Source organism: Leptodactylus fuscus, chromosome 8 (genome assembly GCF_031893055.1).
Source record: "Leptodactylus fuscus isolate aLepFus1 chromosome 8, aLepFus1.hap2, whole genome shotgun sequence".
NCBI classification, from domain to species: domain Eukaryota; kingdom Metazoa; phylum Chordata; class Amphibia; order Anura; family Leptodactylidae; genus Leptodactylus; species Leptodactylus fuscus.
The window spans coordinates 20,368,396-20,382,275 of NC_134272.1; the positions used below are offsets into that span (position 1 = coordinate 20,368,396).

Genomic DNA, 13,880 nt, shown 5'->3' on the forward strand with positions numbered 1-13,880 from the left:
GATTGTAAGGGGTTGACAGAGGAAGCCCTTCTCCCGCTATCATACACCTTAGATGCTGCACTCGCTATTGACTGCAGTATCTAAGGGGTGCAATTGCCATGTTAAGAGATGGCAGTAGTTGCGACAGGCATAGGGTTGTGTAATATCACCCCATGACTGCACTGTTTGAGAGCACACATGCCATGACCATAACGTCTATATCCATCATGGATCACGAAGTAACCCTCACTGATTATGTATATATGGGTTATGGAGCAGGACAGGGTTAATGCATCAATTCTCATAATAACCCTCAAACGTTACCAAGTATTTAGAGGTCGGTAGGAACCGCAAAATCCACAATATAGGACAACTGACATGGCTTAATTTTTTTTAAGTTGCATATGGACCAGCGCACTACTTGATAGATCTGTGTCCTACATGGTAACAATTGATATCATAAGTATAAGACAAGAATGTAACTTGGCAATCCAAAATGTATCTCACAGGTAGACCACCATATCCAGGGGATTCTGTATTTCTCACCACGTCCAAAGAACGACAATACAACCAGAGCATTTCCAAATGTCTTTATCTGCATATTCCCCATCTGACACGGTCAGCGTGCAGGTTCCAGGAACCCTGTACAATATAAATAAGAAGACCCATCTGCTAGACAGTTCTGGGCTCCAAGGGAAGATATAAGCTTGGCAGATGTGTAAACCCGTTTTATGTCCCATCGTGTAGCCCACCCCAAATTGCTTACAACATACTTCAGTCCCAGAAGAGTTCCTAATCCTCCCTTGGAATGGTCTGGAGGACGTAAACAGATAAACTAGCTACAGGGAGGAACTAGCTGCAACGTCACGTTGCTGTAATAGACACCCTGGTGTCAAGTGTTTCGTTAAAGCACCATTATATTCTGACACAAGTGCATTTATAAAAGGAAGCTTAACTCCTCATCGTCCTGTGTGTGAAAAACAAAAAGGCAATGTAACAGAAAAGGAACCTGTACCACGTCACTTCTGTAGGCCTGTCCAATATTAAGTTATTATCTACATCCGGACAGCCTGGAAAGGGTTAATGGCACACGTTTGAGGTTGCTAATTTATAAAATAATGGAATCCAGTCTGCTCAGTACTTGTTGTGTAGACTTTGTGCTACACCTGGTGATGGTGGTCACCATTATGACAGTCATGTTACTTCAACCATAAAATTGGATACCGCCTGAGGATCTAAAATGTCACCGTCCTGGTGATTGTGAATCCGCTGATGTTGTTTATAACTGGAGCGGCAGAGAAAATGTTTATTACAGAGCGAGCAAGTGAAGGAACCTTCCTTATGGATCTTCGTGTGGGCGACCAGGTCACTAGAGTTACGGAAGGCTTTTCCACACTCCGTGCAGTTGTATCTGTGGATTCGGAGGTGATTCTTAAAGGCAAGCAGGTTGGAGAATACCTTGAGGCAGTTTGGGCACTTGTAGACCCCAATGTTATGGGTTTTCTGGTGGTTAAATAGGCTACCAGCATGGAGGTAAGAACGACCGCATTGCTTGCATTTGTATTTCCGATCCTCTGGGTTGGCTTGATCTTTGTGACTTCGTAACTTCCCACTCGATTGTAACATCTTTTTCTCACTGTTTGTTGAAAAAGTTCGGGTTGATTTTGTCGAAACTAGTGAGGAAGGTGGAGATGGTTCATGAGTCCGTTGATGATGTCTAAGAGTAAGTTGGCAGCTAAACCTACGGTTACAAGTTGGACAATGGAAGGATTTTTCTCCAGCATGGACTGTGTTGTTACTGGACAGCTCTTGGGAAGACTGAAATGACTGTCCACAATCCACACGCTGAGCGCGTTTTCTAGCCGTGTGAGTCCGCAGATGGGTCTTCATAGCAATGGGGTTAAGAAACTCTTTGTTACACACAGAACACTTATAATTTCCATGTTTATGTGTACTCTTGTGAGTGTGTAAACTACCAGCATGGCGATAGGTACGGTTGCATATGTCACATCGATAGGGCCGTTCATCTTTCTTTTCCGATTTAGTGGCCGATGTGTCAAGGCCATTTTCTTTACATGAATGGCTCTCAAGTTCAGTATAGTCAATAAATGACGTTCCACAAGATACACATTCAGGTTTTATTGTTGAGGCCGAGTCATTTTCTTTATAGGTTACCCTGTCTACAACATTGCAAACAGCCTCATGCTTAAAGCTATGTGCTTCATGGCCCAAAATGGAGTTTTCCTCCTGGTGGTTATCGATGGTCTTCGCTTCTTCTGTTCCTGAGGGCATTTGGGAGTCAGGCTGGAATCCCTCTTGACTATGGACAAGTTGGTGCCTGAGAAGTTGTCTCTTCCACTTAAATGTTTTCTCACATTGAGAACAAGGATGTCTCTTTGCTTCATAGTGAGTGCGCTGATGGTTCTTCAGAGCCATTAGATTGGAGTAGGTTTTGTCACAGATCAAACAATGGTACTGTCCCATTTTGTGGCTTTTCTTATGGTTAAACAAGCTTCCAGCATGTCTGTAGGATCTTCCACATTCTTCGCACTGGTACGGGCGGGAGTCTGCATCCATTTCCCTTTTAACACGAGAATCAGAGCTTTTATCTCCGGTGTCATTAGCTTTACCTACAAAGGAGCCTTCACTTGAAACGTGTACTATTGACTTACGATGCTGCCCTTGAGCAAATCTTCTGTATCTACTTTTGCGGTTGCGTCTTCCTAACTTCTTGACTGAGGCTTTTTGCCGATGTATTCTTTGGTGAGTATCGAGTTGTTTCCGTAGTCGAAAAGCTTTACCACAATCCAGGCATTTGTGTCTCTTCAACTCAAAATGGATGCGGTTGTGATTCTTCATTGCCATTAGATTGAAGAAGCGTTTCTGGCAGACAGAACAGCGGAAAATTCCAGTCTTATGGGTCTGTTTATGGTTAATAAGACTTCCAGCATGCCTGTAACTCCTGCCACACACTTCACATCGAAATGGACGACGATGAAATCCAGATTCCCTTTCATTTTCTAACAGAGAGGAGTTGGGCAAAATTGGAAAGTCTTGAATTTCCTTCTTAAGTTCAACCACAGCGCCACCAAGTTTAGCACCGGAGTGAGAACCACAATAACCAGTAAGATGGAGGGCTAGCCCTTTAGCCCCGAACTTCTTACCACAGAAATTACAAGCCTGAAGCCTTTTATCTTCTACTTCAGACACTTTTAAAGCTTCTCTCATAAAGGAATTCTGTAAAGTAATCTGTGGACTGGTCTGGACTCTGCTTCTCCTACCACTTCGTCTAGAAAATGGTCTCCTTGAATTCTTATTGTTTAGAGGCAACTGGCTGTAAGACTGGTACATAGGAGGATCTTGGATGAAATCATCTTCAGTTGTATATTTTACCATGTCACCAGCTCGTCTGGCAGAATTGACAGGTACGCCAGACAGAGGAAAACTTAACCGGGTTTTATCCCCACTTGGTAATATATGGTTATTTAAAGTCGATGTTTGTAGCTCATTGTGATTGTTCAATGCCGCCGGTTTACACTTTGGGTGGTGCCTCAAGTGAGTTCTATAAGCTGCCAGGTTAGGGTAACGTCTAGAACAAGCTACACACTGGAAATTTCCAACTAAATGAGTCTTTTTATGATTTACTAAACTTCCCCCGTGACGATAAGTCTTTCCACATTGTTCGCACGTATAAGGCCGACACTCTTGGGTTTCTTTTTTTACGGTTGACCCAGAAACTTCCTCTTCCTTTAATGTTGGATTGGGTTCTGTCGGAGTCTCCTCTTGGACTGTTTCAGGACGGATATCTTCATTTGCAGAGCATTCTTCTTCTTCTTCATTACGGTGACTAAAACTATGAGCTTTCAAGCTTTCTAGATCATCATAGGTTTTCCCACAAAATCCACAAATGTGGGAGAGCAAGGACCCACCATCACTGACTTCACAGGGCTCAGTTTCTTCAATTTCGCTTTTTATTCTGCTTAATAGTTCTCTCTCAGAGGAATGCATGGAGAAGGAGAATTCGGTCTCTTGCTCATCATGTAGTCCTGGGAGCGATTCATCCAGTACTTGTTTCTCATGTGCAACCTGGTGTTGGTGGAAGTCAACTTCATTAGAGAAAACTAAACCACAGTGACCACAATCGTAATGGTGATCTGCCGGGTCCTGGCTGTCTACAAATTCATGCCCATCAGAACCATCTAAGCTTGTATTCCTGAGAGTTTGAGGCTTAGTATGGGTCTCAAAATGAGTTCTCAGAGCAAGAAGATTAGGATATTCTTTGGGGCAAAATGAGCACTGGTATATACCTGCCTGATGGCTACGTTTATGGATGTTTAAATCATCTATATGGTCGTATACTTCACCACATTCTACACATGTGAATTCGGGCGGTATGTCCTCTGTTGAGTCCGAGTGTTTATGGTCATCATCTTGGAAATGCAGGTTATTGGAACAATCCCAGTCACAGGTGGCTCTAAAGGTTGTCTCTTTATTAACCTCTGGGGAACTGGATTCGGTTTCCGGGTGATCCCACTGGTTTTCCTCTAAACGTATGTGCAACATTTGGTGTGCCAGCAAATCATTCTCGGTATGGAACATCTCTTCACAGCTGACACAACCATAAAGTTCTTTACAGTCAGGAGGATAAGAAGAATCTGAATATAGGAGCGTATGGTCGACATGGAGTTCTCCCTGTTGGCCCTTTTTAACTTTGTGGTGAATTCGGATATGATTTTTTAAGGCAGCCATGTTATGTACATGCTTGGAGCAATAAGGGCACATGTAGTCTCCAGTTTGGTGTGTTCTTTTGTGGTTGATTAGGCTTCCTGAATGTCTATACGATTTATCGCAGAGGTCACATTCATACACTCTCCTTCTGTGGTTTGATGAGGGCCCTGTAACTTTCTCTTGAGGTTCTACAGGTTCCTTTACTTTGGAAAGATCATTTATTGTACTTGTGGATATAGAAACATCACACTGAACATTTGTGGATGTTTTTGTAGGAGATGGTGTTGTACTCCGACAACTCTTTATGTGTACATGTAAATGCTCTGAACAGTCAAAGGACATTCCGCTCTCACTATGGGTTTGAGACTCATTTATAGGTTCTTGAAGAGCTCCATGACTTGTGGTTGCTTCATGGGGTATTTGATCATTTACTTTTACAGAGTCCGGCAAAGAGTGGCTGTTTTTATTTTGCAAAAATCTAGACTTGGTCCGAAAAAACTGGCGGCCTCGTCTGGACACTAGACCTCTTCTTCCTACATATGATCTGCTGTGAAAACGAACATGGTTTCTGAGGGCCATTAGATTAGAGTATTGCTTCGGACAGAGAGAGCACTGATAGATTCCAGTCTTGTGTGTTAGCTTATGATTTATTAAGCTACTTTTGTGCCGATATGTTCTGTCACAAATTTCACACTTATGCGGACGATCGTCTGTCAATTGGCTGTGTTCTTCCAAACCTGAAGATTCAGCTTCTTTCAGAGTAATCTGATCAGGTTGAGGCTGCTCAAAGCTAGCACTGGCACTGCGGACATCAGCTTCTCCATTTTCGAGCTTCATTTCATGTGGAGCTGCTAAGGTATCATCTTGACTCCACTGCTGAAGAGTTAGATTGTTGGTTTCTATTTTAACGTCTGGAAAGCCGGGACCACTTGAGTAAGCAGAGTCGTTGCTGCTGCCTTGAGGAGTTTGTTGCCAATTGCCAGATTCAAGGGCTTCTTCTACCTGTTTATCGCTAGACATTTCATTCACTTCTTGCTTCTGCTGTAGGAACTGATGTTGCAAAAAGTCGTTCTCATTAGTAGAAACGTCCTCACAGATTCCACCCTGATACGCGTCTTCTTGGTTCTGATACAGCTCATCAGACATGATGGCAGAAGGAAAGTAGGCCTCTCCTAGCCTTCTCCCTGCTCTAGACTTAAAGTGAGCTCGAAGATGGTTTTTTAAGGCAGCCATATTGAACATCTGTTTGGAACACAATGAACAGCTGTACACACCCGTTTGGTGAGTTTTTTTGTGATTTATGAGGCTCCCTGCATGCCTGTAGCTTTTTCCACACTCCTGGCACCTAAAAGGTCTATCTCCAGACCTTGCATCTTCTTCATGTGCCTCTTCATATTCAGGCTGTTCACCTAGAAAGTCATTTACCTTTTCCTTGGTTTCATCTTCATTTGCCCTCTCAGTCATTGAGTCTGAACTGAAAGAAGTATCGTTCAGATCATCAATCTTAGGCTTTGCAGGAGGACTTATTGAAGGTGTAAAATTCTCTTGGTATTGGGTTTGAGGTATGGAGACAGCTTCATTATCTTCTTCACATTTAGCGTTCTCAGAGAAATCAGGAAAACTGGTTGGGTTCTCTCCCTCCTCAGTTGACTGTAATGCTTTAAGTTGTGGTGGATCAGATCTTTCTATGTGAACACCAACACTCTTAGCAGAGGATCGCGGGGACTTACAACTTCGTCGTACTCTAGAGTCTGAATGCAGACGGCAATGGTTCTTCATTGCCATAAGGTTTGAAAATTCCTTATAACAAACCGCACACTGGTACACACCAACCATATGACTCTGCTTGTGGTTGGCTAGACTCCCTGCATGTTTGTAAGCTTTCCCACACTGGTTACACTTGTACCGATATTCCTCAACATTACTGACATTCACTTGATCTTTTTCATCTGTAAAAACTTCAGGTTCTTCAACTTCTTCTTTAACTGGACTGTCATCTTCAGTCTTTTCATCTGGGTAATATTTTGAGACCAGCTGAGGAAAGTCCACAGGCAACATGGATTCGGCAATATAGTTCTCCAAGTTACTCATCAGATTGCTACTTTCCACTAATACTGGGGATTGCACTTCAAATTTGGGGCTTCTGGTAGTTTTCTCCCCGTTGGGTGTAGAATAATAACCATGTAAAGACCTCCGATGATTGTAAAGTTGCTGGGACATCCGGAAAGCTTCTCCACACTGTTCACACTTAAAACGTTTCTCTTCCGAGTGGGTGCGCAAGTGACTTTTCAAGCCCATGGGGTTAGAGTACTCTTTCTGACAGATCAGACAAGTGTAGAGACCAATTTGATGAGTCTTCTTATGGTTGACCAAGCTGCCAGCATGCCTATAACTCTTGTCACACTGATTACATTTATATGGTCTATCTTCCTTGTGACTTTCTAACTCTGTCAAACCAGAGAATGCCATAGGGTACTGGTCACAGTTCAGATTCTGGTGTACAGAGCCATCGGCCTGGTCAGTCTCATCCTCCATGCTCATTCTGGAATGTAGGAGGTCTTCCAAAACATAGGATCTCCTCTGATCAGCAGGGATCTAGCTACATTTTCATGAGTTCACTTCAGACTGTGGTGTTGTGTCAAGGTTGATGCATCTCTTGCATGCCCAATCATTGGCTGGTTGGTTGCACATCTTACATCTTCATCCTGTAAAGAAAAAAGTTGAATTTATTAGTGTTATGACGCTACACGGACCAAAAAAAACCATCTGATTTTATAGAAAAGAACTGTCTACCCTTGTCTGCAGGATGCACTTCCACTCCATTAATATTAATAGGACTGTTAGAAATAACCAAGCGCTGCACTTCAGCTATCTCTGGCGGTTTGATTGAAAAGAATGAAGCAGAGACACACGGCACCCCATTTTGTCATGACTGGTGTGGGTGCCAGCGGATGCACCCCCACTAATCTGCAATTTATCCCCTATCCTTTTGATGATTTTCTGGCCAAAACCCTTTAACTTAAAAAAAATAAATAAATATATATTATATATATAATATTTTATTTTTTAACCTCATGGTATCACCATGTCCATAAAAGTCTAAATTATTAGAATATCACATTATTTATCCTACACTATAGAGTAAAATACTGTCAGCATCCTCATCCTCCCCTCCCTCAAAAACTGTGGAGTAAAAAAGTGATCAAAACTACATTTGCCGCACAAAAAAGTCTGAGAAATAGCTCTCAAATACAAAGCAATTTTTTTTACTCATTTTAAAGTACAAATACAAATTTTGTTTTGCTGTAATTGTACAGACGTGCAGAAAGGTAAAGGGCTTGCCCCCGTGTGGGCTGTGGGAGATGGAACATTACAAACAAAAAAATTCAAACTCACCTCTCCCAGGTGCCATGTTGTCTGCTGCTGGTGTTCATGCCATCTCGGGCCATGCCCTTGTTGCCGGAAGTCCTACACATCAATTCTAGCGACAAGAGCATGGCATGAGACCAAAAAAATCACCAGTGGACAACAGAACATTAATTTCGGGACAAACACCTTAAATATGTCATCTTTACAAAATGCTATTTACTAGAAGCCTAAAATACAATGGCGGAATAGTAAGAGTTTTCCCCCATTCCACCCTATTCTTCATTTAAGATTCTGACTCACATCAAGACTCTCGTGGGGATGAATAGCGAAGCCGACTACCTGTCCACATGACACTGTCTGGGTTGGAGAGCAAATGACACAGCTAAGGACCAGAAGATTACCTGCACTACAACTTACATTACATATCTTTGTGTGGGGACAGGGAAACCATTTTTGTGGAAGCGTGTAAGTAGCTATACCACAATAGATGGCCTAAACATGGTGACAGGACCGCAGACAAATTTATTTGCACAGGGGGCCTCCTGTTAGAAAGGGAAAGACAGAATTAGACATACTGGATTTCAGCATGCCCAATTGTTTGTGTAGCCAGAGATGAGTGTGGCCTGAGTGTTCCCCATGTGTTGTCCCATCTACACATGTTTTATGTAATCTTAGAGATTATCGGATTTAAGTAGTAAGCCTGGACCCCACCCCATCTATACACCCCACTCTCTTCAGCTAGTGGGAACATATTACTTCATGGATGTGAACACACCCAACGCATAACGCCTGAATTCCTGGTGAACATATTCAGGTGCATCGCAGTAATTCGACTTCAAGATCTGGCATGTAGGAGAACAAGGGTAGCAGGGAGCACCTACTCACTATATCAAAAGGGGGATATCATGTCCAACACATGGAGTCTCTCGTGACTGTCGTAAAGTTTTGATCTTCCCTTAAAAATATTTTCTCAGAACTTGGGCTTTGAACTGGGACCACAAAGTAAGTGCCGAATTTCTCAGAATGTTTATATGTGATCCTGACCGAAGAATGTGCCCCATCAGGTGACTTGGGGACAAGTATGGAGCACACCTAATAAACGCAGGGTTGTTTCCGTTACGGACAGATGTGTCCCAGACAGTTTTACTCTCCCTTCGCCATTTGTGCCCCAGGTGAGTACACGTCGCACCCAACTACGAAGTGGCCTGTGAACTCAAGGCAAACAGATTCTATGGAGGATCAATTCACAAGAAACAGTAAGTATACAGCACATCACTGCTGAACGGGACAAGAGCCCGTAGATGTCACGAGGCTTGGTGACAAGAGTCCACAATCATAAAAGAGCCTACAAAATAGTCAGGCCATCTCCAAAGTCATAAAGAACTTCTACATCAAAAACACATCAGACATGTTTCATGGAGGTCCAAATGCGAAGATGAAGGGGTAGACCCTGTCCTTCGTTTTTGATTAGCTTAGAAAGCGGTATCGAGCAGTGTAAGGGTCTATTCACATGTAGATTAAAAATGGTCATATGTGGACCATTTTCAAAACAAACACATCCTATTTTTGCCTACACATCACTGAACCTCTATGAGGCCTATAAAGTTTATAAGGGTTCATAAAAATGGGTACCCCCTGGATGACCATGTAAGCGGCCATTTTTCTTGTGGCCACGGGGATGTGCAGTCAGCTCTGCCCGAAGCTTAAACCCAGCTATATAAGAAGCGTAGAGAGGCTGTTCCTGAAGAAGATGGAGGCGGCGCTGGAGAGTTCTCTCGCTGCATTGGGCCCGCCCTCAGTGCTGTGAGAGAACTCATTTGCATACAGACGAAAACCTGGATTTCTACCGAGAAGACATCTAAAGGAAGGAGAAGAAAAGCCTTTCTTAAGGCTATTCCTACGTGTGATCGAGAAAAAATTTGATTTTAATGGTAGAATCCCTTTAAGACTGCACATATAAGAAGATTAACCTCTGTCTTTTTAAACCGCTAAGCATGTACATATGTGAGCGTGGCGCGTCACCAAAATCACGACTGTGTACACTTCACGTAGAGGAAACAATGCCATTGGAGTCATGAAGTGATTTGTCAGGCAGGAGGCCTCAGGGCAGATCACTCAGTGACGTCTTCCCACAAGACACATTCCCAGCTGTTGACTGATCCTGCCCTGAGGTCCTGGATGCAGATAGACAAGACCAGCCTTAAACTCCAGCAGCTGATGAATAATATTATGTAAGAGGAGTCATCGGAGAGACTGGAAAAACCTCCCTCATACACAGGAGGTTTGGGTTATAATAATAGGGCCAAAAAGCTGAATTTTCCAAAATAACAGCTGAGAATATTCTCCAATAAGAGTCCTCTGGTCACCACTGAAGACTGTGCTGAGACACTCAACCTCTTCCCATTTTCTAACACCTTTGTAAAGTATTTGCTAGTCAGGAAACCTTTATTTTTCCCTCAAGGCCTCAATAAACACCTTGGTGATGAATTCTGGATATCGGTAAGCTAGTGAAGCCCTTGATGAATCAGGTAAAAGTCGGTGTTTATCCAAACTTGCAATTTTTTGTAATCTTTTTTGTACGGAGGTGCAAAGTACTAAATGAATACCGGATTTCCCAGGTTACGGCCACACACTAACCTGCACAACCTTGCGAGCAGTGATTTGGGAAAGTCAGTAGTCACTTAATACTTTTACTTACGTGAAGGCACTGACGGCTGCAGCACGGATTACGTTTCTTCTGCTGCGGCAGGTACCCCATATGGCTCAATACATCGTTGTTTGATGGCAGCACATTGCTCTGTTTAAACAAGTCAATGCACTTCCTACAAACTGTATGGGGATGAAACGTTCGATATAATGCTAGCTACATAGAAATGCAAGCAACAATAAAAAATTAACATTGCTAGGAATGTCCATCCCCGATCACCGACCGATTTGGCCCTACATGATGTCTCCTTCCCACCACAGATTCCACAGCCACCTACAGATCAGAGTTCGATGGTAATATATGGTTGTCCACAAGTTGCTGTAAAACTGAAGCATGTTCCCAATTTTTTGTTTCCTTCTAGAAGAATTGTGAAGGGGAAACGTCTCTATTCAAATCTGAAGACAATTTCGGCAGCACTGTGCTAAAAATGCATATTATAGGTGAATTTGCTCCTATAGAGCAGGCTCCCCAAACATAGCAGCCAGTCTATAAACACATCTGGGGATGGACTCCCCAATTGGAGTACTTGCTTGTAAAGTGAACTGGCCATTGACTGCTGGACATGCACGTCTACAGTTTATGCAGATCCCCACCGTCCCCTTCTGACTCGACAGGACCACTGAACCTCTCCTCTGCCAGTCCTGCCACTGGGGTGAGAAAAAGTTCAAAAACCTATAAAGCGCCCTAATGTCCGGGGTGATCTCCGCTCTGCACAAGACACTCTCTTCCATGGCTTTCTAGTAGTGCTTACAAAGGTCCCAAGGTATAAACTGCAATAACCTTTAGGTTCCACTCAGTTTCCACAAATGTATTACTTTAGAACAGATCACGTCACAAACATGTCTACACACTAGGGTATGCCACATATCTAGATCCAGAAGACGCCATACTTGTTACTGGGAAGCGCCAATCACAAAATCATGGCAACCTAAACTAGCCAACTAAGCGATGGCTGAACAAGCGTGACTAACATCTGCTGAGAGGCGCCAATTCTATCACATGCTGGGAGCCACCATGACGAAATTGGCTCATCTTGTGACTGCAGAGTCTAAGCAGATGCTGTATAAGGTTAACCCCCTGCACCACTTTATGGCGGAAAACAGTCACACACCAAAGGCCTCGCCGCTGCCATATTTGTTATCATTTATGACAGTTCTCTGTAGTTTACAATGCCTGGCGTACATTTAAGGGCAGGACCATGACCATCCGGAGGATGTCACAAATTAGGCAAATCCTCTGATGCACAGGGATTATCAAGACCGGTGAAAAATACAATGTTCATGATACATCCCTCCCATTATTTTTCAGATCTCGTCTGTGAATTTGAACACACCTGTTACTGAATTTCCCCATGATGGGACTATTTAAAGGATCATAGCTGAGAGTTTGTGAGGCCCAGTTCACATCTGTATTTTGGTTTCCTCCAGACACCCCAAATGGAAACCTTTACGCATTAAAAACCGTTTACCTGGGAAACCCTCGGACCCCTTAGGCTATAATGGGGTCCATGTGGTTTCCGCTTGGTTCCTGAACGAAACATTCAGAGAGAAAATTCCTGTAAGCAGCACTTTTCTCTCTGCATAATTAATGTGGAAACCACACGGACCCCATTATAGTCTATGGGGTCTGCGGGTTTCCTTTAGGTAACCACTTTTTAATGTGTATAGGTTTCCATTCGGGGGGGTCCCCAAATGCAGATGTGAACTGGGCCTCACAACTGTACTGTCTATGAGCGGCATCGGCATAAATCTTCTGTTCGTTACAATGTATTCATGCGATTAACATGAAACAATCAGAATTGCGGAGAGATGTGTTCTGCAGATGCTTTTACCTCTGAATTGTCTAGACCAGATACACTGTATCTCCTTGAAGGCTGCAATGGCCACTCACTGCCCTGGCTACAGTGGAAAGGCTCACAGGGTCGGTATTTGGGGCAGAAGCCAGCCTCAATTTCCTCTGTGTGAAGAGTCCCTATAAACCCCCCAGCGGTGACAAGCATGAGATCAGGGCATGGTTTTTAGTAATAGATGTATGAATTCACTGACAGCGAGTAACATTTATCAATCTCTGCACTCTAAAAATAACCCTTCTGCAATATTACGCTTGAAAAACGTGTGTGGTCACCCTGACGAGGCGATGTGCGCCAGATTTCTTTAAAAAGTCACAAAAATTGGCAAAGGAATATCATAGGACAGAAATATCAGACTTATAGATACGCCAAACACACAACTAACATTGAACACCCCCCCCCCCCCCTATCGTGAATGTCCCCTTTGGTCTTGCTCACCCTCCGCGGCTTCCATGGCCATCTTTAGGTCGCGTTCCCATTGGCGGTGCCCTCTACTGCAATAAAAAAAACGTACGCTAAAACGACCTATAAACTAATTGTTTATATTGTAAAAACAAGCCCCGCCTCTTGCGATATCAACCAAAACCCACCAGTTTCAGGACTAAGCCCCCCTCATGGTTACCATAACGCGACACGCCACACAACGCTCCATGGCGTTACGTAATTCAGGAGTGACAGACTAGATGCTACAAATTATAGCCGCAGTGCTAATGGTCACATGATCACCATGTAATAATCCCATATATTACAGCGCTCACCATGGGTCCAGCTATGGCAGTGACAGCTCCAGCTCCTTGTATGTGAGGGGGTCAGTGAGTGTCAGTCTGAAGGATGTTGCCAGTAAGTGGGGCCCTTAGAACACACAGGGGCCCCGGCAGCCGCTCTCCTCTCCCTGTAGGTGATGCCCCAGGCCCTGCCGGTGAGGGGCCCGGCCCGAGGAATCAATCCCAGATCATTTATAGCATCTCCCTGCACAACAAACACTTCCTTTTGTTGCTAGGAAACAGGAAGTGTGCATTCCCAAATGTCTTCCTCCCTCCCGTGCCCGGCTGTAACATGGCGGTACGTAAGTGTCCCGCTTCAAAGATGGCGGAACTGCACTCAACAAGTGCGGAGACATAAGGCAGCGGATTGGCTGCTGGATGAGGTTAGGGGCGGGGGACTTTGGACGGACCAATCAGATAACAGGAGCAACCCCTCCTGCACCTCCCCGTGCGCCACCTCAATGTCTTCCCACTGGAAATATAG

The 13,880-nt window shown here is 43.8% G+C and overlaps 1 protein-coding gene across 2 annotated transcripts; it reads right to left on the reverse strand.

Moving 5' to 3' along the window:
• Positions 1-560: 560 nt before the first annotated feature.
• On the reverse strand, positions 561-13,663 carry ZNF646 (zinc finger protein 646). 2 transcript variants are annotated; one of them, XM_075285825.1, is made up of 3 exons: positions 13,391-13,663; positions 13,071-13,126; positions 561-7,412 (listed from the first exon to the last, which is right to left on the reverse strand). In XM_075285825.1, exon 3 carries the CDS (start codon positions 7,246-7,248, stop codon positions 1,174-1,176), a length of 6,075 nt encoding a protein of 2,024 aa, XP_075141926.1. In that variant the 5' UTR covers positions 7,249-7,412; positions 13,071-13,126; positions 13,391-13,663; the 3' UTR covers positions 561-1,173. The 2 variants fall into 2 exon arrangements, with proteins under 2 accessions (XP_075141926.1, XP_075141925.1); XM_075285824.1 differs by lacking the exon at positions 13,071-13,126.
• Positions 13,664-13,880: the final 217 nt, after the last annotated feature.

Bases quoted from the DNA above. Each gene is read 5' to 3' on its own strand.
- ZNF646 (XM_075285824.1), bottom strand. From the start codon at position 7,248: ATGAGCATGGAGGATGAGACTGACCAGGCCGATGGCTCTGTACACCAG.